The sequence below is a fragment of the Entelurus aequoreus genome, linkage group LG11 (genome assembly GCF_033978785.1).
Source record: "Entelurus aequoreus isolate RoL-2023_Sb linkage group LG11, RoL_Eaeq_v1.1, whole genome shotgun sequence".
Lineage (NCBI taxonomy): Eukaryota > Metazoa > Chordata > Actinopteri > Syngnathiformes > Syngnathidae > Entelurus > Entelurus aequoreus.
In genome coordinates, this window is record NC_084741.1 from 22,122,697 (window position 1) to 22,148,002 (window position 25,306).

The following is a 25,306-nucleotide window of genomic DNA, read 5'->3' on the forward strand; positions in this document are numbered from 1 at the left end:
AAACCGATACAGATCATTTGAAACCGATACCGATAATTTCCGATATTATATTTTAAAGCATTTATCGGCCGATAATATCGGCTGTCCGATACCCTAGTACGGACTATTTTTTTCAGCATAAATCAGTAGCAGGTGAATTAGATTTTTTGTGACTCTCAGGGAATTGAATCGATCACAACTGGACGGTTCATCCAGTTCATGCTCACAGACATGGATAGGACAGATCTAGTAAGTGCGCCCGGTGCCAGGTTGACTTAAGTATTTATCCACTACAGAAGGGGGAATGCTTTGGCAAGAAATGTTTGCGCTATTGTGGTGTAAAATGACAGCTGTTAGGATACAGAAAAGAGAGACCTCTGCCAGCACAATAACAGTCATGCTAGCGTTCCATTCAGTTGATCAATGCTCAAGTGGGGCACCTGAAAACAAAAATACCTAGTCCTGTTATTATTTATTACAGGCCAAGTGTTGCAGCGCGGATTCGAACCCAAGATTTTCCCTCAGCAAGATCACACTCACTGTCTGGCAGCATGTCAGGACACGCCCCCGCCGATTGCATCACGCCCTCTCTTCGCCGCAGCTGCAGGCGGTTAGTCATCAGCACACCTGGCAGTAATCAGGAGGACAGCATAAGAACCAGTCACTCCTTGGGACCTACGCCGGAACGTCGTTAACTCTTGTAGTAAGCATTACGTCTCTGGCTTCCCTCTCGTTGTCCTCGCCTTGCTTTTGTCTTTTGCCCCTTTTTTGTCTTGTTGACTTATGTCCCTTGTTCTCCTTGCAGTTGCCTCTCTCAATCCTCGATCACTCGTTTTGGACTTGGACATTGTTGCTTGCCGCCTGCCTTCGACCACCTGCCTGTCCCCGGATCTCCCTTGTGCCTACCCTCTTGGTCAGACGAACTTTTCATCCATCACGCATGTACAACATCCTCTTGAATTATTTACATGGTTAATTCTACACTTAATCCTGCAACCAACACTTAGAGTAGCATACACATCCCACACAATCATCAAAGGTTACAATAAACCTGGTAACCTTAAGCTCTTCGTGGTGTCGTCTTCTTCCAACCCTCACGTACATAACAGTACGTTACGGCCAACCATGTCGGAACCAGACGACACCCCCCCAGCCTAGCCTCGCTCCCCAGGCTCGGATCCCACGAAATCCGGACTTGGAGGTAATGTGCTCAGTCCTGAAGACGCACCAGACTCGTTTTGAGGCATTAGAGGACAATTTAGAGAAGAACGTGTCCAAGCGGGAGGTCAAGAATCCAAAAGGCAGTCCGGGGGAGCAAGGGGAACAACAAGGGATCACAGGGGAACACGGGAAGCGCTGCGGGAAGACAACAGGAATATCAGACACAACGGAAACATGGAAGTCGCAGGGGATCGCGGGATGGCCAGACACTGGATGCTTACACAGGTACGGAAGACTATACTCCGGCGCCGCCTGGCAGGTTCTGCGAGCTTGTGAAGGCAGTTCCTTCATTAAGTGCAGGTGTGCAGAATGCCGGTGATCGTTTGACGCTGGCGGCTGCTGCGGGGCGGAGACGCGCATGGCGCGCTCCTGGATGTGCGTGTCCCGAGGTGCGCACAGACGGATGAGAGGCGTTGGCAGGAGTCTGAGCCGTAACACCAAGATGTTGAACATTTTAAAAAGGATTGAAAGGACAAAGTTGGAACTCGGTGCACTTTTTAGGAACGACCAGCTGAGATAAGAGGTTTTTGTATGCTTGAAGTGCTTAGGTTTTTCTCTTTGGCATGCGGGCCGGTGGAGACGTTATCCTTTCTGTTTTGTAGGGATCAGATAACACCCTGTTTGTGTTGCAGTGGGTGGTGTGAGTCAAAAAGTGGGTATCAGTCAGTAAACCCCAACATGGAGGCCCCTGTCCTCCACATTTGTAGACATCACAGTCCAAAAGAAACTTACTGTCTTTGACATCCTCACGCGTGAACTCGATGTTTTAGCCCACTGAGTTAAAGGCCTACTGAAATGATTTTTTAAAATTTAAACGGGGATAGCAGATCCATTCTGTATCATACTTGATCATTTCGCGATATTGCCATATTTTTGCTGAAAGGATTTAGTAGAGAACAACGACGATAAAGGTCGCAACTTTTGGTCGCTGATTAAAAAAAGCCTTGCCTGTACCAGAAGTAGCGTGACGTCACCGGACGAAGGACCCCTCACATTTTCCCATTGTTTACAATGCAGCGAGAGAGATTCGGACCGAGAAAGTGACGATTACCCCATTAATTTGAGCGAGGATGAAAGATTCGTGGATGAGGAAAGTGAGAGTGAAGGACTACAGTGCAGTGCAGGACGTATCTTTTTTCGCTCTGACCGTAACTTAGGTACAAGGGTTCACTGGATTCCACACTTTCTCCTTTTTCTATTGTGGATGTCGGATTTGTATTTTAAACCACCTCGGATACTATATCCTCTTGAAAATGAGAGTCGAGAACGCGAAATGGACATTCACAGTGACTTTTATCTCCACGACAATACATCGGCGAAGCTCTTTAGCTACTGAGCTAACGTGATAGCATCGGGCTCAAATGCAGATGGAAACAAAATAAATAAATCCCTGACTGGAAGGATAGACAGAAGATCAACAATACTATTAAACCATGGACATGTAACTACACGGTTAATGCTTTCCAGCCTGGCGAAGCTTAACAATGCTGTTGCTAACGACGCTATTGAAGCTAACTTAGCCACGGGACCTCACAGAGCTATGATAAAAACATTAGCGCTCCACCTACGCCAGCCAGCCCTCATCTGCTCATCAACACCCGTGCTCACCTGCGTTCCAGCGATCGACGGAAGGAGGAAGGACTTCACCCGATCATCCGTGAGGTCGGCGGCTAGCCTCGGCTAGCGCGTCTGCTATCCAAGTCAAAGTCTTCCTGGTTGTGTTGCTACAGCCAGCCGCTAATACACCGATCCCACCTACAACTTTCTTCTTTGCAGTCTTCATTGTTCATTAAACAAATTGCAAAAGATTCACCAACACAGATGCCCAGAATACTGTGGAATTTTGAGATGAAAACCCGGCCATATTGGCATGTGTTGCAATGTTAAGATTTCATCATTGATATATTAACTATCAGACTGCATGGTCGGTAGTAGTGGGTTTCAGTAGGCCTTTAATGTGCTCGGTCATGGCTTAAACTTCTTGGCTTCACATTTTAACTCGCGTGTCCAATTGATCGCAACTGGACCGTCGAGATTTTCTTGAAAGACAGCCCACATCTGAGCAGGTTTCATCAGTTAATCAGTCCAGCTGCGATCGATTCAACGTCCCGAGAACACAATGACCTGGATGAAGGAGAATATTCACAGGGCCGATTTTTTACATAATTTGCAAGTGAAAAAAAACAACAACCAAAAAGCGAGTTGAATGATAAACCCTGATCAAAGGTGACGCCAAGGTTCCCTGCTGCGCTGCTGGAGGCGACCACAAAGCCATCTAGAGCAGCCGTGTTATTAGAGAGTGTGTCGCCCAGATCCTGGGAGAGAGAATGGCACTGCAATTACATTTTTATCCATTCGTCTGTTTAAAAAATATATAATACGTGGGGAAAATCTGCATCACCTAAACCCTTCCTTTTTACTTTGAGGAACAATTTTTTGGTGAATATTTTGCAATTTGTTTAAAGGCCTACTGAAACCCACTACTACCGACCACGCAGTCTGATAGTTTATATATCAATGATGAAATCTTAACATTATAACACATGCCAATACGGCCGGGTTAACTTATAAAGTGACATTTTAAATTTGCCGCTAAACTTCCGGTTCGAAACGCCTCTGAGGATGACGTATGCGCGTGACGTAGCCCGACGAACACGGGTATGCCTTCCACATTGAAGCCAATATGAAAAAGCTCTGTTTTCATTTCATAATTCCACAGTATTCTGGACATCTGTGTTCGTGAATCTGTTTCAATCATGTTCATTGCATTATGGAGAAGGAAGCCAAGCAAGCAAAGAAGAAAGTTGTCGGTGCGAAATGGACGTATTTTTCGAACGTAGTCAGCCACAACAGTACACAGCCGGCGCTTCTTTGTTTACATTCCCGAAAGATGCAGTCAAGATGGAAGAACTCGGATAACAGAGACTCTAACCAGGAGGACTTTTGATTTGGATACACAGACGCCTGTAGAGAACTGGGACAACACAGACTCTTACCAGGATTACTTTGATTTGGATGACAAAGACGCAGACGTGCTACTGTGAGTATGCAGCTTTGGCTTTTTTTTGCGTATGTACGTAACTTTTTTAAAATATATAAGCTTTATGAACCTTGGGTTAGGTGAACGGTCTTTTGGGCTGAGTGATTGTGTGTGTTGATCATGTGTTTGAATTGTATTGGCGTGTTCTATGGAGCTAGGAGCTAGCAGAGGAGCTAGGAGCTAGCATAACACGTACCGTACCGTAAGTGCGCGTCACGTACGTAACTTTTTAAAAATATATAAGCTTTATGAACCTTGGGTTAGGTGAACGGTCTTTTGGGCTGAGTGATTGTGTGTGTTGATCGGGTGTTTGAATTGTATTGGCGTGTTCTATGGAGCTAGGAGCTAGCAGAGGAGCTAGGAGCTAGCATAACAAACACGCAGGTGTTATTATGCAGGATTAATTTGTGGCATATTAAATATAAGCCTGGTTGTGTTGTGGCTAATAGAGTATATATATGTCTTGTGTTTATTTACTGTTGTAGTCATTCCCAGCTGAATATCAGGTACCGTGAGTATGCAGCCTTGGCTGCTAAACATTCGATAACTTGACCGTATGTGCGCGTCACGTACGTAACTTTTTAAAAATATATAAGCTTTATGAACCTTGGGTTAGGTAAACGGTCTTTTGGGCTGAGTGATTGTGTGTGTTGATCAGGTGTTTGAATTGTATTGGCGTGTTCTATGGAGCTAGGAGCTAGCAGAGGAGCTAGGAGCTAGCATAACAAACACGCAGGTGTTTTTATGCAGGATTAATTTGTGGCATATTAAATATAAGCCTGGTTGTGTTGTGGCTAATAGAGTATATATATGTCTTGTGTTTATTTACTGTTGTAGTCATTCCCAGCTGAATATCAGGTCACCCCCGGCTCTCACAGCATCTTCCCTATCTGAATAGCTTCAACTCCCCACTAGTCCTTCACTTGCACTTTACTCATCCACAAATCTTTCATCCTCGCTCAAATTAATGGGGAAATTGTCGCTTTCTCGGTCCGAATCTCTCTCACTTCATGCGGCCATCATTGTAAACAATAGGGAACTTTGCGTATATGTTCAACTGACTACGTCACGCTACTTCCGGTAGGTGCAAGCCTTTTTTTTATCAGATACCAAAAGTTGCAATCTTTATCGTCGTTGTTCTATACTAAATCCTTTCAGCAAAAATATGGCAATATCGCGAAATGATCAAGTATGACACATAGAATAGATCTGCTATCCCCGTTTAAATAAAAAAAATTCATTTCAGTAGGCCTTTAATGAACAATGAAGGCTGCAAAGAAGAAAGCTGTAGGTGGGATCGGTGTATTAGCGGCTGGCTGCAGCAACACAACCAGGAGGACTTTGACTTGGATAGCAGACGCGCTATCCGACGCTAGCCGCCAACCGCATCTATGATCGGGTGAAGTCCTTCGTCGCTCCGTCGATCGCTGGAACGCAGGTGAGCACGGGTGTTGATGAGCAGATGAGGGCTGGCTGGCGTAGGTGGATAGCTAATGTTTTTAGCATAGCTCTGTGAGGTCCCGTTGCTAAGTTAGCTTCAATGGCGTTGTTAGCAACAGCATTGTTAAGCTTCGCCAGGCTGGAAAGCATTGACCGTGTAGTTACATGTCCATGGTTTAATAGTATTGTTGATCTTCTGTCTATCCTTCCAGTCAGGGGTTTATTTCTTTTGTTTCTATCTGCAGTTAAGCCCGATGCTATCACGTTAGCTCCGTAGCTAAAGTGCTTCGCCGATGTATTTTTGTGGAGATAAAAGTCACTGTGAATGTCCATTTCGCGTTCTCGACTCTCATTTTCAAGAGGATATAGTATCCGAGGTGGTATAAAATACAAATCCGTGATCCACAATAGAAAAAGGAGAGAGTGTGGAACCCAATGAGCCAGCTTGTACCTAAGATGCGTCCTGCACTGCACTCTAGTCCTTCACTCTCACTTTCCTCATCCACAAATCTTTCATCCTCGCTCAAATTAATGGGGTAATCGTCGCTTTCTCAGTCCAAATCGCTCTCGCTGATGGTGTAAACAATGGGGAAATGTGAGGAGCCCTTCAACATGCAACGTCACGCTACTTCCGGTACAGGCAAGGCTTTTTTTTATCAGCGACCAAAAGTTGCGAAATTTATCGTCGATGTTCTCTACTAAATCCTTTCAGCAAAAATATGGCAATATCGCGAAATGATCAAGTATGACACATAGAATGGATCTGCTATCCCCGTTTAAATATTTAAAAAAATCATTTCAGTAGGCCTTTAAGAAAACCTTCAAAGGTGAAATAATTGAAAATGATAAAATATAGTAACAATTACTTTCATCCCATTGATTTTTTTTTTTTTTTAACGTTGATGTTCCAGGCAATCTTATTTTCAGTGGAGGTATAGGATAGGCAAATATAAGCTTTGGCTTCAGCCTATTCCTTTTTCGGTCATTCTTTTTATTTTATTTTATCTTCGTGTTTAAATGTGTATGATTGTTAAATATGTATAATCTGTACTGTTAAACTGGTCACACAAAATGGTTAATGGTTGATGGTTGATTATATGACCGAAATACACTCATTTCATTCAAACTTATTTCATTCATATTTAAATGCAGTATGGATGTAACGGTACTGTAGATACTAGAGATGTCCGATAATGGCTTTTTTGCCGATATCCGATATTCCGATATTGTCCGATTCCGATATCAACCGATACCGATATATACAGTCGTGGAATTAACACATTATTTTGCCTAATTTTGTTGTGATGCCCCGTTGGATGCATTAAACAATGTAACAAGGTTTTTCAAAATAAATCAACTCAAGTTATGGAAAAAAAATGCCAACATGGCACTGCCATATATATTATTGAAGTCACAAAGTGCATAATTTTTTTTAACATGCCTCAAAACAGCAGCTTGGAATTTGGGACATGCTCTCCCTGAGAGAGCATGAGGAGGTTGAGGTGGGCGGGGTTGGGGAGGGAGGGGAAAGGGGTAGCGGGAGGGGAAAGGGGTAGCGGGGGGTGTATATTGTAGTGTCCCGGAAGAGTTAGTGCTGCAAGGGGTTCAGGGTATTTGTTCTGTTGTGTTTATGTTGTGTTACGGTGCGGATGTTCTCCCGAAATGTTTGGTGTGGGTTCACAGTGTGGCGCATATTTGTAACAGTGTTACAGTTGTTTATACGTTCACCCTCAGTGTGACCTGTATGGCTGTTGACCAAGTATGGCCTTGCATTAACTTGTGTGTGTGAAAAGCCGTAAATATTATGTGACTGGGCCGGCACGCAAAGGCAGTGCCTTTAAAGTTTATTGGCGCTCTGTACTTCTCCCTACGTCCGTGTACACAGCGGCGTTTTAAAAAGTCATACATTTTACTTTTTGAAACCGATACAGATCATTTCTGATATTACATTTTAAGGCATTTATCGGCCGATAATATCGGCAGTCCGATAATATCGGACTGCCGATATTATCGGACATCTCTAGTAGATACTGTCATATTGTGGTTTCAAAATCCTCACAATAATGCTGTGACGTGTAAGTGTAGTTTTTTTTTTGAGATTTGGCATTTGCCGGTGTGGAACGCTGTAAAGAGGAGAGAAAAATAAGCGTGTAGCAGAAGTGTGTTTGTAAAAGCTAAGAGGAATTGTTTTTGTTTTTTTTCCAAAACCGGTCCATGATGTTTTAAATGATGTTGCTAGCAAACAGACACACACAACATTTAGCATTTAAGTCCCATCTTAAAACTAATTTGTATAATCTAGCCTTTAAATAGACCCCCCTTTTTTAGACCAGTTGATCTGCCGTTTCTTTTCTTCTCTCCTCTTCTCCCCTGTCCCTTGCGAGGGGGAGTTGCATAGGTCCGGTGGCCATGGATGAAGTGCTGGCTGTCCAGAGCCGGGACCCCGGGTGGACCACTAGCCTGTGCATCGGTTGGGGACATCTCTGCGCTGCTGACCCGTCTCCGCTCGGGATGGTTTCCTGCTGGCCCCACTGTGGACTGGACTCTCGCTGATGTGTTGGATCCACTGTGGACTGGACTTTCACAATATTATGTCAGACCCACTCGACATCCATTGCTTTTGGTCTCCCCTAGAGGGGTGGGGGGTTACCCACATATGCGGTCCTCTCCAAGGATTCTCATAGTCATTCACCGACGTCCCACTGGGGTGAGTTTTCCTTGCCCGTTTGTGGCTCTGTACCGAGGATGTCCTTGTGGCTTGTGCAGCCCTTTGAGACACTTGTGATTTAGGGCTATATAAATAAACATTGATTGATTGATTGATTGAACATAACCTCTGTGTCGGAGCGTACTGCAAGGCAAAGAACGCCTCTTTTGTCTCGAGCGTTTTCAAGCGCGAAAACTGCACACCGCGGGGAATACGAGTAATATGAGAAGCTACTTGATAAACCACCACCCCAAAAATATATTTAAAACCAGGGAGGCTAAACATCAATTTGTGGGGTATTTACATTATTAAAACTTCTGGGATAGGCTCCAGCCAAACAGGCACAAGACATTAAAACAACATTGAGAACTTGTTTAATTAGTTAATGACGTTGAGCAACTCAAATATAACGTTGAAACAACATGCTTTTTGATGTCGTTTATTCAATGTCATCTTGTGACGTTGATTTGACCATTGAAATTTGGTCATTTCCCAACCAACAACATGGATCCAACGTTAGATATCAACGTTGTCTCAATTTACAAATACAACTATTTTGCAACGTTGTTTCAAAGTCCGTTTTCAAGGACATGTATGTATAATCAACGTTGTATCAACGTCTTGTGCCTGCTGGAAGTCCCATTGCTACCTTGGGAGGGACAAGCTGTACAAAACGGATGGACGGATGGATTTTTGTTAACTTTTTTGAAAAAACAGCATTTTCCAAACTGGTAGAAAAAAATGTCCACTGTAGAGGATACTGCTTCTCAGAAAGCACAAGTTGAAAGATACTAAAGTGAACATTGTTTTACACTTGTACACAGGATGATTGTTTACATTGTCAATTTAAAGACACTCAACTGTACGTTGTTGTTTATTTGCTTGAAACAGTGGATGTTCCCACACAATTATTTGCACTTAAAATACTTGTTCAAAAAAAAAAAAAAAAAAAAAGTTGTATTAATAAATATGGTTAGAACATTTGAGCATTATGTTTGTGTTCAATTACAGTAAGTGTGTTTTTCCTAAACAGTCCTGCCACTTCCTTTTACACGCTATAGCATTTTTACCAAAGTTTTTTTCCGGACAATACCACAATAATATCTATGGATAGTCTCATTCAACCAAGTCATTGTATTCTCAGGGCTTTAAAGGCCTACTGAAATGATTTTTTTTAATTCAAACGGGGATAGCAGATCCATTCTATGTGTCATACTTGATCATTTCGCGATATTGCCATATTTTTGCTGAAAGGATTTAGTAGAGAACATCGACGATAAAGTTCGCAACTTTTGGTCGCTGATAAAAAAAAGCCTTGCCTGTACCAGAAGTAGCGTGACGTCGCAGGTTGAAAGGCTCCTCACATTTCCCCATTGTTTACACCAGCAGCGAGAGCGATTCGGACAGAGAAAGCGACGATTACCCCATTAATTTGAGCCAGGATGAAAGATTTGTGTATGAGGAACGTAAGAGTGAAGGACTAGAGTGCAGTGCAGGACGCATCTTTTTTCGCTCTGACCGTAACTGAGGTGCAAGGGCTCATTGGATTCCACACTCTCTCCTTTTTCTATTGTGGATCACGGATTTGTATTTTAAACCACCTCGGATACTATAACCTCTTGAAAATGAGAGTCGAGAACGCGAAACGGACATTCACAGTGACTTTTATCTCCACGACAATACATCGGCGAAGCACTTTAGCTACGGAGTTAACGTGATAGCATCGGGCTTAACTGCAGATAGAAACAAAAGAAATAAACCCCTGACTGGAAGGATAGACAGAAAATCAACAATACTATTAAACCATGGACATGTAACTACACGGTTAATGCTTTCCAGCCTGGCGAAGCTTAACAATGCTGTTGCTAACGACGCCATTGAAGCTAACTTAGCAACGGCACCTCACAGAGCTATGCTAAAAACATTAGCTATCCACCTACGCCAGCCAGCCCTCATCTGCTCATCAACACCCGTGCTCACCTGCGTTCCAGCGATCGACGGCGCGACGAAGGACTTCACCCGATCATCGATGCGGTCGGCGGCTAGCGTTGGATAGCGCGTCTACTATCCTCAAAGTCCTCCTGGTTGTGTTGCTGCAGCCAGCCGCTAATACACCGCTCCCACCTACAGCTTTCTTCTTTGCAGTCTCCATTGTTCATTAAACAAATTGCTGGGCCGCAAGAAATTATTTTTTAAAACAAATCTAACATGCACTTTTTAATGAATTCCCCTTCTTTGAATGGCTTTCCCGCCCTAGCAACCATCTCACTCACCATGTAGCTAGCTTTGACTGCTGCATCGCTCTTTTCGCTTGCTTTCTTGACGAAATCTTGTTGCCTCGGTAGACAGGTTTTAAAACTTGCAACCCGGTTCACTCTCTCATCTGCCTGGTATTTTGCATACTCTTCAGCATGTCTCGTTGTATAATGACGTTTCAAATTGTATTCCTTGTGCACCGCAACTTTCTCTGTATCAACTACAGAAAAGAGCTATAAGGATTATTCATAAAGTAGATTACTTAGAACACACTAACATATTATTTATTAATTCGGGTTTATTGAAATTACAGGAGCTAGTAAAGTTACAGACATTATGTGTCATGTTTAAGGCTAAAAGTAAAACATTACCAGCAAATTTACAAAAAATGTTTGTCATCACTTCTGAGAATGAAGAGCATAGAAGAAAAGGTCATTTCTAACATCAGTATTCAAGGACAACTTTAAAACAAATGTGCATATGTGGTGGGGGTTAAACTATGGAATTATCTTTACAATGAGATAAAAGATTGTAAAAATATATTCCAATTGAAAAAATATATAAAGACAGAATAATAAGATCATATGGACAACCATAAGTGTTTACATTACATTCGCCGTGGAGTTTACAGTTACGGTAGCACAATTAGCCCCGAACGGGCTAACATCACCACTAACGTGTTACACGTCTGATTCGCCCAGCGACTCTTTGTTGGAGTATCAGCGCTGGGGTCCAGTGCACCACACTTTTGTATTGTCGCTCAGTCCTTCGGCGGAGTGCTTTGGAAGCTACCGGACCGCTCGTCTTCCCCGCCCAGACTGTTTACAACGGGGGCGGGAGCGAGCAGGCGGGCGAGCGTGGGAGGCAGGGAGGGAGGGAGGAAGAGCGTGTGCGGGTGTCGTGGAAAAGCGGCAAAATGTTTCTCTGCTTGCATCACGCAAGTGACGTCAATGCATACTTGCCAACCTATCGTACTGTGAGATTTTGATATCGTTCCATCTCTAAAATTCAGTATTGCTTTCGGTCTTCAGGTAAATGTTGCTACGATATTCAGACAGGTGTTTCTTCCGACCACACTCTAAAATGTGATGAAAGTCTTTCACCAGAGCAACATCAGCATCATAAGCCTAACTGGTAAAACTGGGCTTCAAGAAGAGTCGACGTGACGTGATTAGCGGTAAAGCAAGAGAGGATCAGATATCAGATACATCGGAGATTGAGAGACCATTTTTAGTGAAACAAGGCGGAAACTGGAGTGAAGCCCACTTTCGTCAGAATGGCGTCCTGCTCGATGCTTTTGCGTTTATCTCTGCCAGTGGAGATTACTAACATCCTGGAATTGGACCGTTCTATTTTTTCCCCCCCTCAAGCGAGCCGATAAAGGCAGCGGCGGCGTCTGGGTCAGCTGGCGGACATTCATCTTCATTCTGTCGCGCTCACAGCGAATCAGGTTGGCCTTGAACACGCTGCACTTTGACCTTTTACATAACTGATGCCTCCACTCTAAGCACACCTGAGAGGTAGCAAAATAAACTTTCTAAAAGGGAGTAGATCATCATCACCTCCTCCTTCATCCTCTGCTGTGGCGCCAATCAGCCCAACTGGCACAAGACCAGTAGTTTATATTTAAGTAAACATGTTTTAGTCTCGATATCCGTTGGCGGGGGTTCATTCCATGGAGCAAACCCCAAATATTCAGCCCTGATTAAATTGCCTTTACGTATTAATCTCATTTAATTACCATCTTTATCATCAATGACACATTAGCAGCAGTAACGCTTTCAGGAAAGTGAAGGTTCATTTCTATTTTATTTCTCTGCGCTGGCCTGCAAAGGGAAGATACGACTTGGGTGGCAAAGTCACATCACCGCTCCTCCGCTGGCAGCTCTGTCATCATCTCCTTCCGGTTGTTTTAATTTATTTAGGCCTGACTCACTTTGCTCTGCAGCTGTCACTTTGCTTGCAGGCTGTGCTGCCTTTCATCAGTCCTTTCTTCCTTCATCGCAGTTTCACACCAACACATATCTGAACCGAACCTTGCGCTTTCTGCACGGAAGTGCCACTTGTGTCCTTTAACATGCAAAACAACGGTCTCGTCTCGCCGCTAAGTCATCCTGTAGGTTGTCTATAGATGCCTCTTATATAAGGGTTAGAGAATCTTTTTTCTACATTTTAAAACACTTCCTTGTGGTCTAACACGTAACAAGGAGCAAAAAGAAGTAAAAACGTATATCTGCCCCGTATTCAAACAATAAGTTAATTTTTGTGTGGTGCTGGTTGTTGTTTTCATTAGTACACTGCAAAAAGTCAGTGTTCAAAAACAAGAAATTATTTTTTTTTAAATTAGGGGTATTTTATTTGAACTAAGCAAAATGATCTGCCAATAGAACAAACAAATTTGGCTTGTCAAGACTTTCCAAAACAAGTAAAATTAAAGCTGCAAGCAGCGATGGACGGGACCGACTTTGACGGCACATTAAATCCAAACCGGAGCAGTAATTAAAACTGATCAACTTTTAATCAGAGGGGTTCAATCTCTCTCCTGTGCTAGTTTAAAGCCGACACGACAAACGCGCTCAGAGGAGATAATGTTTGAAAAAAGTTGACCGGTTTTTACAAAACTTTTGTTTTGAAGGAGGAATTGCAAACTTCCTGTTGATTTTTGCTGGGGGTTGTCAGTGAATGAAATCTAGGTCTAAGTGAGACCTACATAGAGGTTTTTGTTTCATGTCTCTACGACATTCCTACTGGAAGTTACAGGCAGTTGTGTCTGTGTTTTCTTCCTAGGAGCAGTTTTGTCTGTGTTTTCTTCCTAGGGGGCGCTAGAGCGCAATTTTGAGTTTTGGGGTTGTTTTTTTCCATTAGATCGCAATTTTTGCCAGTCCTGATGTGTGTGTCCAGTTTGGTGAGTTTTGAAGCATGTTAAGGGGTTCAAATTATAGCTCAAAGAGGCAAAGGTGACTGTTTTTACAAAACTTTTGTTTTGAAGGGGGAATTGCAAACTTCCTGTTGATTTTTGCTAAGGATGTCAGTGTATGAAATCTAGGTCTAAGTGAGACCTACATAGAGGTTTTTGTTTCATGTCTCTATGACATTCCTACTGGAAGTTATATGAAGTTTTGTCTGTATTTTCTTCCTAGGGGGAGCTAGAGCGCAATTTTGAGTTTTGGGGCTAGGTTTTTTGATTAGATCGTAAGAAGCAAAAAGAAGTAAAAACGTATATCTGCCCCGTATTCACACAATAAGTTAATTTTAGTGTGGTGCTTGTTGTTTTCATTAGTACACTGCAAAAAGTCAGTGTTCAAAAACAAAAACAAAAAAATACAAAAATTAGGGGTATTTTATTTGAACTAAGCAAAATTATCTGCCAATAGAACAAAAAAAATTTGGCTTGTCAAGACTTTCCAAAACAAGTAAAATTAAAGCTGCAAGCAGCGATGGACGGGACCGACTTTGGCGGTACATAAAATCCAAACCGGAGCAGTAATTAAAACTCATCAACTTTTAATCAGAAGGGTTCAATCTCTCTTCTGTGCTAGTTTGAAGCCGACACGACAAACGCGCTCAGAGGAGATAATGTTTAAAAAAAGGTGACCGGTTTTTACAAAACTTTTGTTTTGAAGGAGGAATTGCAAACTTCCTGTTGATTTTTGCTGGGGGTTGTCAGTGAATGAAATCTAGGTCTAAGTGAAACCTACATAGAGGTTTTTGTTTCATGTCTCTACGACATTCCTACTGGAAGTTACAGGCAGTTGTGTCTGTGTTTTCTTCCTAGGAGCAGTTTTGTCTGTGTTTTCTTCCTAGGGGGCGCTAGAGCGCAATTTTGAGTTTTGGGGTTGTTTTTTTCCATTAGATAGCAATTTTTGCCAGTCCTGATGTGTGTGTCCAGTTTGGTGAGTTTTGAAGCATGTTAAGGGGTTCAAATTATAGCTCAAAGAGGCAAAGGTGACTGTTTTTACAAAACTTTTGTTTTGAAGGGGGAATTGCAAACTTCCTGTTGATTTTTGCTAAGGATGTCAGTGTATGAAATCTAGGTCTAAGTGAGACCTACATAGAGGTTTTTGTTTCATGTCTCTATGACATTCCTACTGGAAGTTATATGACGTTTTGTCTGTATTTTCTTCCTAGGGGGAGCTAGAGCGCAATTTTGAGTTTTGGGGCTAGGTTTTTTGATTAGATCGTAAGAAGCAAAAAGAAGTAAAAACGTATATCTGCCCCGTATTCACACAATAAGTTCATTTTAGTGTGGTGCTGGTTGTTTTCATTAGTACACTGCAAAAAGTCAGTGTTCAAAAACAAAAACAAAAAAATACAAAAATTAGGGGTATTTTATTTGAACTAAGCAAAATTATCTGCCAATAGAACAAAAAAAATTTGGCTTGTCAAGACTTTCCAAAACAAGTAAAATTAAAGCTGCAAGCAGCGATGGACGGGACCGACTTTGACGGCACATTAAATCCAAACCGGAGCAGTAATTAAAACTGATCAACTTTTAATCAGAGGGGTTCAATCTCTCTCCTGTGCTAGTTTAAAGCCGACACGACAAACGCGCTCAGAGGAGATAATGTTTGAAAAAAGTTGACCGGTTTTTACAAAACTTTTGTTTTGAAGGAGGAATTGCAAACTTCCTGTTGATTTTTGCTGGGGGTTGTCAGTGAATGAAATCTAGGTCTAAGTGAGACCTACATAGAGGTTTTTGTTTCATGTCTCTACGACATTCCTACTGGAAGTTACAGGCAGTTGTGTCTGTGTTTTCTTCCTAGGAGCAGTTTTGTCTGTGTTTTCTTCCTAGGGGGCGCTAGAGCGCAATTTTGAGTTTTGGGGTTGTTTTTTTCCATTAGATCGCAATTTTTGCCAGTCCTGATGTGTGTGTCCAGTTTGGTGAGTTTTGAAGCATGTTAAGGGGTTCAAATTATAGCTCAAAGAGGCAAAGGTGACTGTTTTTACAAAACTTTTGTTTTGAAGGGGGAATTGCAAACTTCCTGTTGATTTTTGCTAAGGATGTCAGTGTATGAAATCTAGGTCTAAGTGAGACCTACATAGAGGTTTTTGTTTCATGTCTCTATGACATTCCTACTGGAAGTTATATGAAGTTTTGTCTGTATTTTCTTCCTAGGGGGAGCTAGAGCGCAATTTTGAGTTTTGGGGCTAGGTTTTTTGATTAGATCGTAAGAAGCAAAAAGAAGTAAAAACGTATATCTGCCCCGTATTCACACAATAAGTTAATTTTTGTGTGGTGCTTGTTGTTTTCATTAGTACACTGCAAAAAGTCAGTGTTCAAAAACAAAAACAAAAAAATACAAAAATTAGGGGTATTTTATTTGAACTAAGCAAAATTATCTGCCAATAGAACAAAAAAAATTTGGCTTGTCAAGACTTTCCAAAACAAGTAAAATTAAAGCTGCAAGCAGCGATGGACGGGACCGACTTTGGCGGTACATAAAATCCAAACCGGAGCAGTAATTAAAACTCATCAACTTTTAATCAGAAGGGTTCAATCTCTCTTCTGTGCTAGTTTGAAGCCGACACGACAAACGCGCTCAGAGGAGATAATGTTTAAAAAAAGGTGACCGGTTTTTACAAAACTTTTGTTTTGAAGGAGGAATTGCAAACTTCCTGTTGATTTTTGCTGGGGGTTGTCAGTGAATGAAATCTAGGTCTAAGTGAAACCTACATAGAGGTTTTTGTTTCATGTCTCTACGACATTCCTACTGGAAGTTACAGGCAGTTGTGTCTGTGTTTTCTTCCTAGGAGCAGTTTTGTCTGTGTTTTCTTCCTAGGGGGCGCTAGAGCGCAATTTTGAGTTTTGGGGTTGTTTTTTTCCATTAGATAGCAATTTTTGCCAGTCCTGATGTGTGTGTCCAGTTTGGTGAGTTTTGAAGCATGTTAAGGGGTTCAAATTATAGCTCAAAGAGGCAAAGGTGACTGTTTTTACAAAACTTTTGTTTTGAAGGGGGAATTGCAAACTTCCTGTTGATTTTTGCTAAGGATGTCAGTGTATGAAATCTAGGTCTAAGTGAGACCTACATAGAGGTTTTTGTTTCATGTCTCTATGACATTCCTACTGGAAGTTATATGACGTTTTGTCTGTATTTTCTTCCTAGGGGGAGCTAGAGCGCAATTTTGAGTTTTGGGGCTAGGTTTTTTGATTAGATCGTAAGAAGCAAAAAGAAGTAAAAACGTATATCTGCCCCGTATTCACACAATAAGTTCATTTTAGTGTGGTGCTGGTTGTTTTCATTAGTACACTGCAAAAAGTCAGTGTTCAAAAACAAAAACAAAAAAATACAAAAATTAGGGGTATTTTATTTGAACTAAGCAAAATTATCTGCCAATAGAACAAAAAAAATTTGGCTTGTCAAGACTTTCCAAAACAAGTAAAATTAAAGCTGCAAGCAGCGATGGACGGGACCGACTTTGGCGGTACATAAAATCCAAACCGGAGCAGTAATTAAAACTCATCAACTTTTAATCAGAAGGGTTCAATCTCTCTTCTGTGCTAGTTTGAAGCTGACACGACAAACGCGCTCAGAGGAGATAATGTTTAAAAAAAGGTGACCGGTTTTTACAAAACTTTTGTTTTGAAGGGGGAATTGCAAACTTCCTGTTGATTTTTGCTGGGGGTTGTCAGTGAATGAAATCTAGGTCTAAGTGAGACCTACATAGAGGTTTTTGTTTCATGTCTCTACGACATTCCTACTGGAAGTTACAAGCAGTTTTCTTCCTAGGAGCAGTTTTGTCTGTGTTTTCTTCCTAGGGGGCGCTAGAGTGCAATTTTGAGTTTTGGGGTTGTTTTTTTTCATTAGATCGCAATTTTTGCCAGTCCTGATGTGTGTGTCCAGTTTGGTGAGTTTTGAAGCATGTTAAGGGGTTCAAATTATAGCTCAAAGAGGCAAAGGTGACCGTTTTTACAAAACGTTTGTTTTGAAGGGGGAATTGCAAACTTCCTGTTGATTTTTGCTAAGGATGTCAGTGTAGGAAATCTAGGTCTAAGTGAGACTTACATAGAGGTTTTTGTTTCATGTCTCTACGACATTCCTACTGGAAGTTACAGGCAGTTTTGTCTGTGTTTTCTTCCTAGGGGGCGCTAGAGAGCAATTTTGAGTTTTGGGGCTAGGTTTTTTGATTAGATCACAATTTTCGCCAGTCCTGATGTGTGTGTCAAATATGGTGAGTTTTGAAGCATGTTAAGGGGGTGAAATAACAGCTCAAAGAGGCGGCGGTATAATAATAATAAAACCTTACAAATACAATAGGGTCCTCTGTCCCAAAGGGACATTCGGTCCCTAATTAGCTAACCTCAATGAACCCAAAAATACCTTAAAATAAGTATTTTCTCACTAATAACAACTGCACTACTATATGAGTACGTATTTTCTATTGTTTCATTGAAAATAAAACAACAAAGTCCAAGTCCACCTACTCAGTGGCCTAGTGGTTAGAGTGTCTGCCCTGAGATCGGTAAGTTGTGAGTTCAAAACCCCAGCCGAGTCATACCGAAGACTATAAAAATGGGACCCGTTACCTCCCTGCTTGGCACTCAGCATCAAGGGTTGGAATTGGGGGTTAAAACACCAAAAATGATTCCCGGGCGCGGCCACCGCTGCTGCCCACTGCTCCTCTCACCTCCCAGGGGGTGATCAAGGGGATGGGTCAAATGCAGAGGACACATTTCACCACACCTAGTGTGTGTGTGACAATCATTGGTACTTTAACTCTACTTTATTTGGCTGTCATCTGTTTTAATATGAGACAATTGTGTCAAAGTCATGATTTTTTTTTTTCATGCTTGAAATAAGGAATTATTACTTTAAAAAAGTAGTTTTATACTTGTGAGTGTTGATGACACAGCTTTGCAACAGTTGATATTCTAGTTTCAAGCATGTTTTACTCAATATAGGTCATCAAATCTCAGCAACAAGCTGTAATATCTTACTGCAGGGGTGTCCAAACTTTTTCCACTGAGGGCCGCACTCTGAAAAATCAAAGCAAGCGGGGCCATTTTGATATTTTTTATTTCAAAAACCAATACAATATATGTATAAAAAATATACATTCAGGCCTCCACTCAGGCTTGATCCCAGGGACCACAAAGGGTTTTGGTCAAAAAAATATAAAAAATGTGTCATTATTCAGTATTATTATTTTTTATTATTATTCAAGTTTTAAATCTCTAGATCAACATTAGGTCTATCTGTCAATATAACGGTTTTAAAGATTTAAGTTGTATGCTCTTGTTGTCAAAGAAAACCCAGTTTTTGTATGGAAAAAATACAAAATATGCAATATTTTCACACAATAAAATTTTAAAGTGGAATATTTGAGATTATATAATAATTGGAGCCTTAAAAAGGTCAATAACTCATAACAAAATTGATTTTAATTTTTTTTTTTTTTTTGAGCAATGACACTTAAAAACAAAATCACACTAAAATTATTGAGGATCCAAAAAATTATAGTGTTACAAAATAAATTTTTTACTTTTAACACAATAATCTCGAGATCAACTTCAGATCTATCCGTCAATTATACGTTTTATTGTTGTTTATGTTTTTCGTTTGTTCGTTTTAGGCCCTTCATTAAAAAAAAAACAGCTCAGTTTTTTATATGGCAAACACAAAATATGCAACATTTTCCCCAAAAATATCTCAAATGTGACGTAAGTGGAGCCTTGAATAGGTCAATAATTCATAATGACATTGATTTTGATTCATTATTATTTTTTAAAGAAAGAAACAGCCTGCATGGCAGCTTTGTGTTATTAGAGTAAACATTGCGACATTTTCTTGTTACATTTCACCTGTTTGCTCTTTTATACCACTTATCATGTTTTTAATTTTTTTCACTCGTATTTTTAAAATGTGCCGTGGGGCCGTTAAAGAATTACCTGCGGGCCACAAATGGCCCCCGGGCCGCACTTTGGACACCCCTGTCTTACTGAGATCATTTAGGACCAACACACTTAAAACAAGTAAAACACTCTAAAATAAAATCTGCTTTGTGAGAAGAATTATCTTATCAGACAGAAAATAAGCAAATAGCACCCTTATTTGAGATATTTAATCTTACTTAGATTTCAGTTTTTGCAGTGTAAAAGGTGACTTCCTGTATTCAACTTCTGATGCTGTCTTGTTGACATACAATTTAAAGCCACATCAAAAGTAGCATGCCACGTTTCATCAAACGCATCAGTGACAGCGCTGCAACGTACGCTCGTATTCCTAACACTGTGTAAGAGTACAACATTTCAAACAGTGTTAAAAGTTGACAATGTAGGGTGGAACCTTTTTAAAGAACCTGAACAGAATCTCTACAAACACTTACTTCTTGGGGGGCACCTGGCCCACATTGACGCGCACACAGATGACCTTCCGGGTCTGCATGCCCTTGAAGCAGCCACCAGGGCCCGTGCTGCCAGAGCCCGCCGCCGATGCGTTGAGGGACGAAGCGGTGGAGGGGTCCTCGGTGCACGGCCCCCAAGGCCCGGTCTGCCAGTGGTAGACGGTGCAGGCGTGCTCGTTGCAGTTGCGCACCTGCTGGAGGGCGCTGCTGTTGGGGCACAGGGCGCCACCTTGAGGGTGTAGAAGCCCACAGTTAGTGGCTTTACTTTTATACGTGACAGACAGGAGTTATCAGTGATGCTCTGAGCAGGTTGACAAGCTTTCTGGAGACCATACCAGGAATTTAAAACGTGTCAAGGGGACTTAAGTCTAGTCCTCACTTTATGGATGTGTCACTCATGTTTCCTCTGAGAGACACAGTTGAAATATGAAATAGTGTCTGCATGGGCCGAGAGAGCGAACCCTTTTTTGGTTTATACCAGGAGTCCCCAAAATCCGGCCCACGGGAAGTTCCAATTTTTTTTTTTTTTTAATCTTTCATTTCTAATCCATTTTCTACCGCTTGTCACTCTCGGTGTCTCCTAGCCGCTCAGGCAAATCATGTTGTCTAAAAATTAATTTTCCCATCGATAACGTGACAATGTTAAATGACAAAACGAAATAACTTGCTGGAATATAAAGACAACATATATATATATATATATATATATATATATATATATATATATATATATATATATATATATATATATATATATATATATATATATATATATATATATATATATATATATATATATATATCTTTTTCTGGCCATTTTGAGCGTTTAATTGACTCCACAAAATGTGATGCTCCAGAAACTCAATCTGCTCAAAGGAAGGTCAGTTTTGTAGCTTCTGTAACGAGCTAAACTGTTTTCAGATGTGTGAACATGATTGCACAAGGGTTTTCTAATCATCAATTAGCCTTCTGAGCCAATGAGCAAACACATTGTACCATTACAACACTGGAGTGATAGTTGCTGGAAATGGGCCTCTATACACCTATGTAGATATTGCACCAAAAACCAGACATTTGCAGCTAGAATAGTCATTTACCACATTAGCAATGTATAGAGTGTATTTCTTTAAAGTTAAGACTAGTTTAAAGTTATCTTCATTGAAAAGTACAGTGCTTTTCCTTAAAAAATAAGGACATTTCAATGTGACCCCAAACTTTTGAACGGTAGTGTACATACATACATACATACATACATACATACATACATATATATATATATATATATATATATATATATATATATATATATATATATATATATATATATATATATATATATATATATATATATATATATATACACACACACACATATATATACATATATATATATATATATATATATATATATATATATATATATATATATACACACACACACATATATATATATATATATATATATATATATATATATATATATATATATATATATATATATATATATATATATATATATATATATATATATATATATATATATATATATATATATATATATATATATATATATATATACATACATATATATATATATATATATTTATGTACAGCCCGGCCCCCGGCCAAATTTTTTCAACCCAATGCAGCCCCCGAATCAAAAAGTTTGGGGACCCCTGGTTTATACAATCATAGTCAAAACTTTTCAGTCCTTGTGCCACAAAAACTGCAGCTCAGAGACGACAACAGAGTATCCTACAACAAAATGGATCAATTATTCATGATATATGTCATTACATATTACACTAATTAGCTTGTTCCTCCAGAAAAGTGCTTTTCAAACTTTCTTCACCAAGTACCACCTGAGAAAATATTTAGCTCTCCAAGTACCACCATAATGACCAACATTAACATACAGTAGCGCTGTAGGCCTAATAATTAATTAAAAACATGGCAGGGGTTTTATTTACAAGTATATTTAACATGTTTGGCCACTGTAACATTACACAGTTTGAACGGTAACACCGTGTTTAAATATATGGAAAATAAAACACTGTACTTCAATCAAGTGATTCTTTGGCGTACCACTAGATGGAGCCAGCGTACCACACTTTGAGAATCACTGCTCGAGAACGCAAAGCTAAGATGTGAATGTTAAACTAGCATAACATACAGTACAGGTTAAACGTTTGGACACACCTTCTCATTTCAATGTGTTTTCTTTATTTTCATGACTATTTACATTGTAGATTGTCACTGAAGGCATCAAAACTACGACACCTGTGATGTGAAAACCCTTTCAGGTGACTACCTCTTGAAGCTCATCGAGAGAATGCCAAGAGTGTGCAAAGCAGTTATCAGAGCAAAGCTATTTTGAAGAAACTAGAATATAAAACATGTTTTAAGTTATTTCACCTTTTTTTGCAAAAAGTCAGTGTTTAAAAACAAGAAAAAAAAAATACAAAAATTAGGGGTATTTTATTTGAACTAAGCAAAATTATCTGCTAATAGAACAAGACAATTTGGCTTGTCAAGACTTTCCAAAACAAGTAAAATTAGCTAACCTCAATGAACCCAAAAATACCTTAAAATAAGTATATTCTCACTAATAACAACTGTACTACTATATGAGTACGTATTTTCTCTTGTTTAATTTAAATAAAACAGCTAAGTCCATTTGGCTGTCAACTGTTTTAATATGAGACACAATTGTGTCAAAGTCATGATTTTTTTTTTTACATGCCTGAAATAAGAAATTATTACTTTAAAAAAGTAGTTTTATACTTATATTAATACAGTTAATATATTAAATATTAACTGTCAGTCTACTGTACTGTGCCAACTGTACTACTATATGAGTACATATTTTCTATTGTTTCATTAAAAATAAAACAGCAAAGTCCATTTGGCTGTCATCTGTTTTAATTATGAGACACAATTGTGTCAAAATAATGATTATTACAAATTATTACTTTAAAAAAGTAGTTTTATACTTGTGAGTGTTGATGACACAGCTTTGCAACAGTTGATGTTCTAGTTTTAAGCATGTTTTACTCAATATAGGTCATCAAATCTCAGCAACAAGCTGTAATATCTTACTGAGATCATTTAGGACCAAAACACTTAAAACAAGTAAAACACTAACATAAAATCTGCTTAGTGAGAATAATTATCTTATCAGACAGAAAATAAGCAAATATCACCCTTATTTGAGATATTTAATCTTACTTAGATTTCAGTTTTTGTAGTGTACATAACTCCACATGTGTTCATTCATAGTTTTGATGCCTTCAGTGACAATCTACAATGTAAATAGTAATGAAAATAAAGAAAACCCCTTGAATGGGAAGGTGTGTCCAAACTTTTGGCCTGTACTGTATATTCATTTACATTAGATTCTGTTTAGTGTCTTCCATGTAGAAAATGTACTAAAGTGGCCCTGAGGTCCTTTATGTTTTCTGTATGTAGTTTGGACACTAGTGTCCTACAACAAATGAATCCTACCAGGCATCCTTCCAATTGCTTATGACAGTGTACTTACGAGTATGTTGAAATATGAACGCTACGGGAACAACATCACAGCTAGACTAGTGCACAGGAAGCAAGTAAAGGGGCTAATAAAATTTCTAATACGTATGGGGAAGATCTACTTTGCAGGTGGAAGAGTTTACAGTGGACCCTCTGAAGTTAACTATAACCTTATAATGAAAAATAATAAAACATATTTCCAGGAGTCTAGTATCATATACCGTGTCATACTGTAGTGTACAAGTAGTACAAAGCGGTATGAAAGGGACTGTTATTAAGAGTAAAAAGTACAACGAAAAAGCAAAAAAACATGTTATTATAATTTTCTTCTTTGACTCATCATCGCTGGTACTTTTGTGAAGCATATTTATGACAGCTAATTTGAAAGCCAGATAAAAGAAGCAGCAGCAATGTTTTATTTATTCATACGGCTTGTACCATTAGAGGAGAAGTGCACTTTTTTGGGAATTTTGCCTATCATTCACAATCCTCATGTAAGACAAAAACACGTTTTTTAATATATTTTAAAGGCCTACTGAAACCCACTACTACTAGCAACACAACCAGGAGGACTTTGAGTTGGATAGCAGACGCGCTATCCGACGCTAGCCACCGACCGCACCTATGATCGGGTGAAGTCCTTCGTCGCGCCGTCGATCGCTGGAACGCAGGTGAGCACGGGTCGTGATGAGCAGATGAGGGCTGGCGTAGGTGGAGAGCTAATGTTTTTAGCATAGCTCTGTTGAGATCCCGTAGCTAAGTTAGCTTCAATGGCGTCGTTAGCAACAGCATTACTAGGCTTTGCCAGGCTGGACAGCATTAACCGTGTGGTTACAGGTCCAGGGTTTGGTTCGGTGTCTCCTGATAGTAGAAGTAATAGTAGTATTGTTGATCTTCTGTCTATCCTTCCAGTCAGGGGCATGTTTCTTCTGTTTCTATCCGCAGTCAAGCATGATGCTATCACGTTAGCTCCGAAGCTAAAGTGCTTCACCGATGTATTGTTGTGGAGATAAAAGTCACTGTGAATGTCCATTTCGCCTTCTCGACTCTCATTTTCAAGAGGATATAGTATCGGAGGTGGTTTAAAATACAAATCCGTGATCCACAATAGAAAAAGGAGAGTGTGTGGAATCCAATGAGATCTTGTACCTAAGTTACGGTCAGAGCGAAAAAAGATACACCCTGGCGTCCTGCACTGCACTCTAATCCTTCACTGTCACTTTCCTCATCCACAAATCTTTCATCCTCGCTCAAATTAATGGGGCAATCATCGCTTTCTCTGTCCGAATCGCTCTCGCTGCTGGTGTAAACAATGGGGAAATGTGAGGAGCCGTTCAACCTGTGACGTCACGCTACTTCCGGTACAGGCAAGGCTTTTTTTATCAGCGACCAAAAGTTGCGAACTTTATCGTCGATGTTCTCTACTAAATCCTTTCAGCAAAAATATGGCAATATCGCAAAATGATCAAGTATGACACAGAATGGATCTGCTATCCCCGTTTAAATAAGAAAATCTCATTTCAGTAGGCCTTTAAGTCCTTATATATGGCAAATACGAGGTGGCTAACAAAGCAGCTAATTCCACAAATAAAAACATCCAAAAACCGCCAACAATACTCCATTTACATCTCGTGACCTGAATATTAACCAAGTATTAGCAATATTGTTATTATAAGCGCTAACGCAGATAAGAGTATTTTAGCGGCGCCATGATCACAGAGCGCTAACTAGCTTATGCTGCTGTATTGACATATTGAGCTGGTGAACTGCTGCATCGCCTCTGAGTTGGTGAA

The 25,306-nt window shown here is 40.1% G+C and overlaps 1 protein-coding gene across 1 annotated transcript in view; it reads right to left on the reverse strand.

Moving 5' to 3' along the window:
• thsd7ab (thrombospondin, type I, domain containing 7Ab) overlaps window positions 1-25,306 on the reverse strand; it is a 621,850-nt gene that overhangs the window by 234,162 nt on the left and 362,382 nt on the right. Inside the window, exon 11 of the mRNA XM_062062699.1 lies at window positions 19,968-20,214. Coding sequence (XP_061918683.1) covers window positions 19,968-20,214 — 247 coding nt within the window. The remainder of the gene's footprint in view (window positions 1-19,967; window positions 20,215-25,306) is intronic.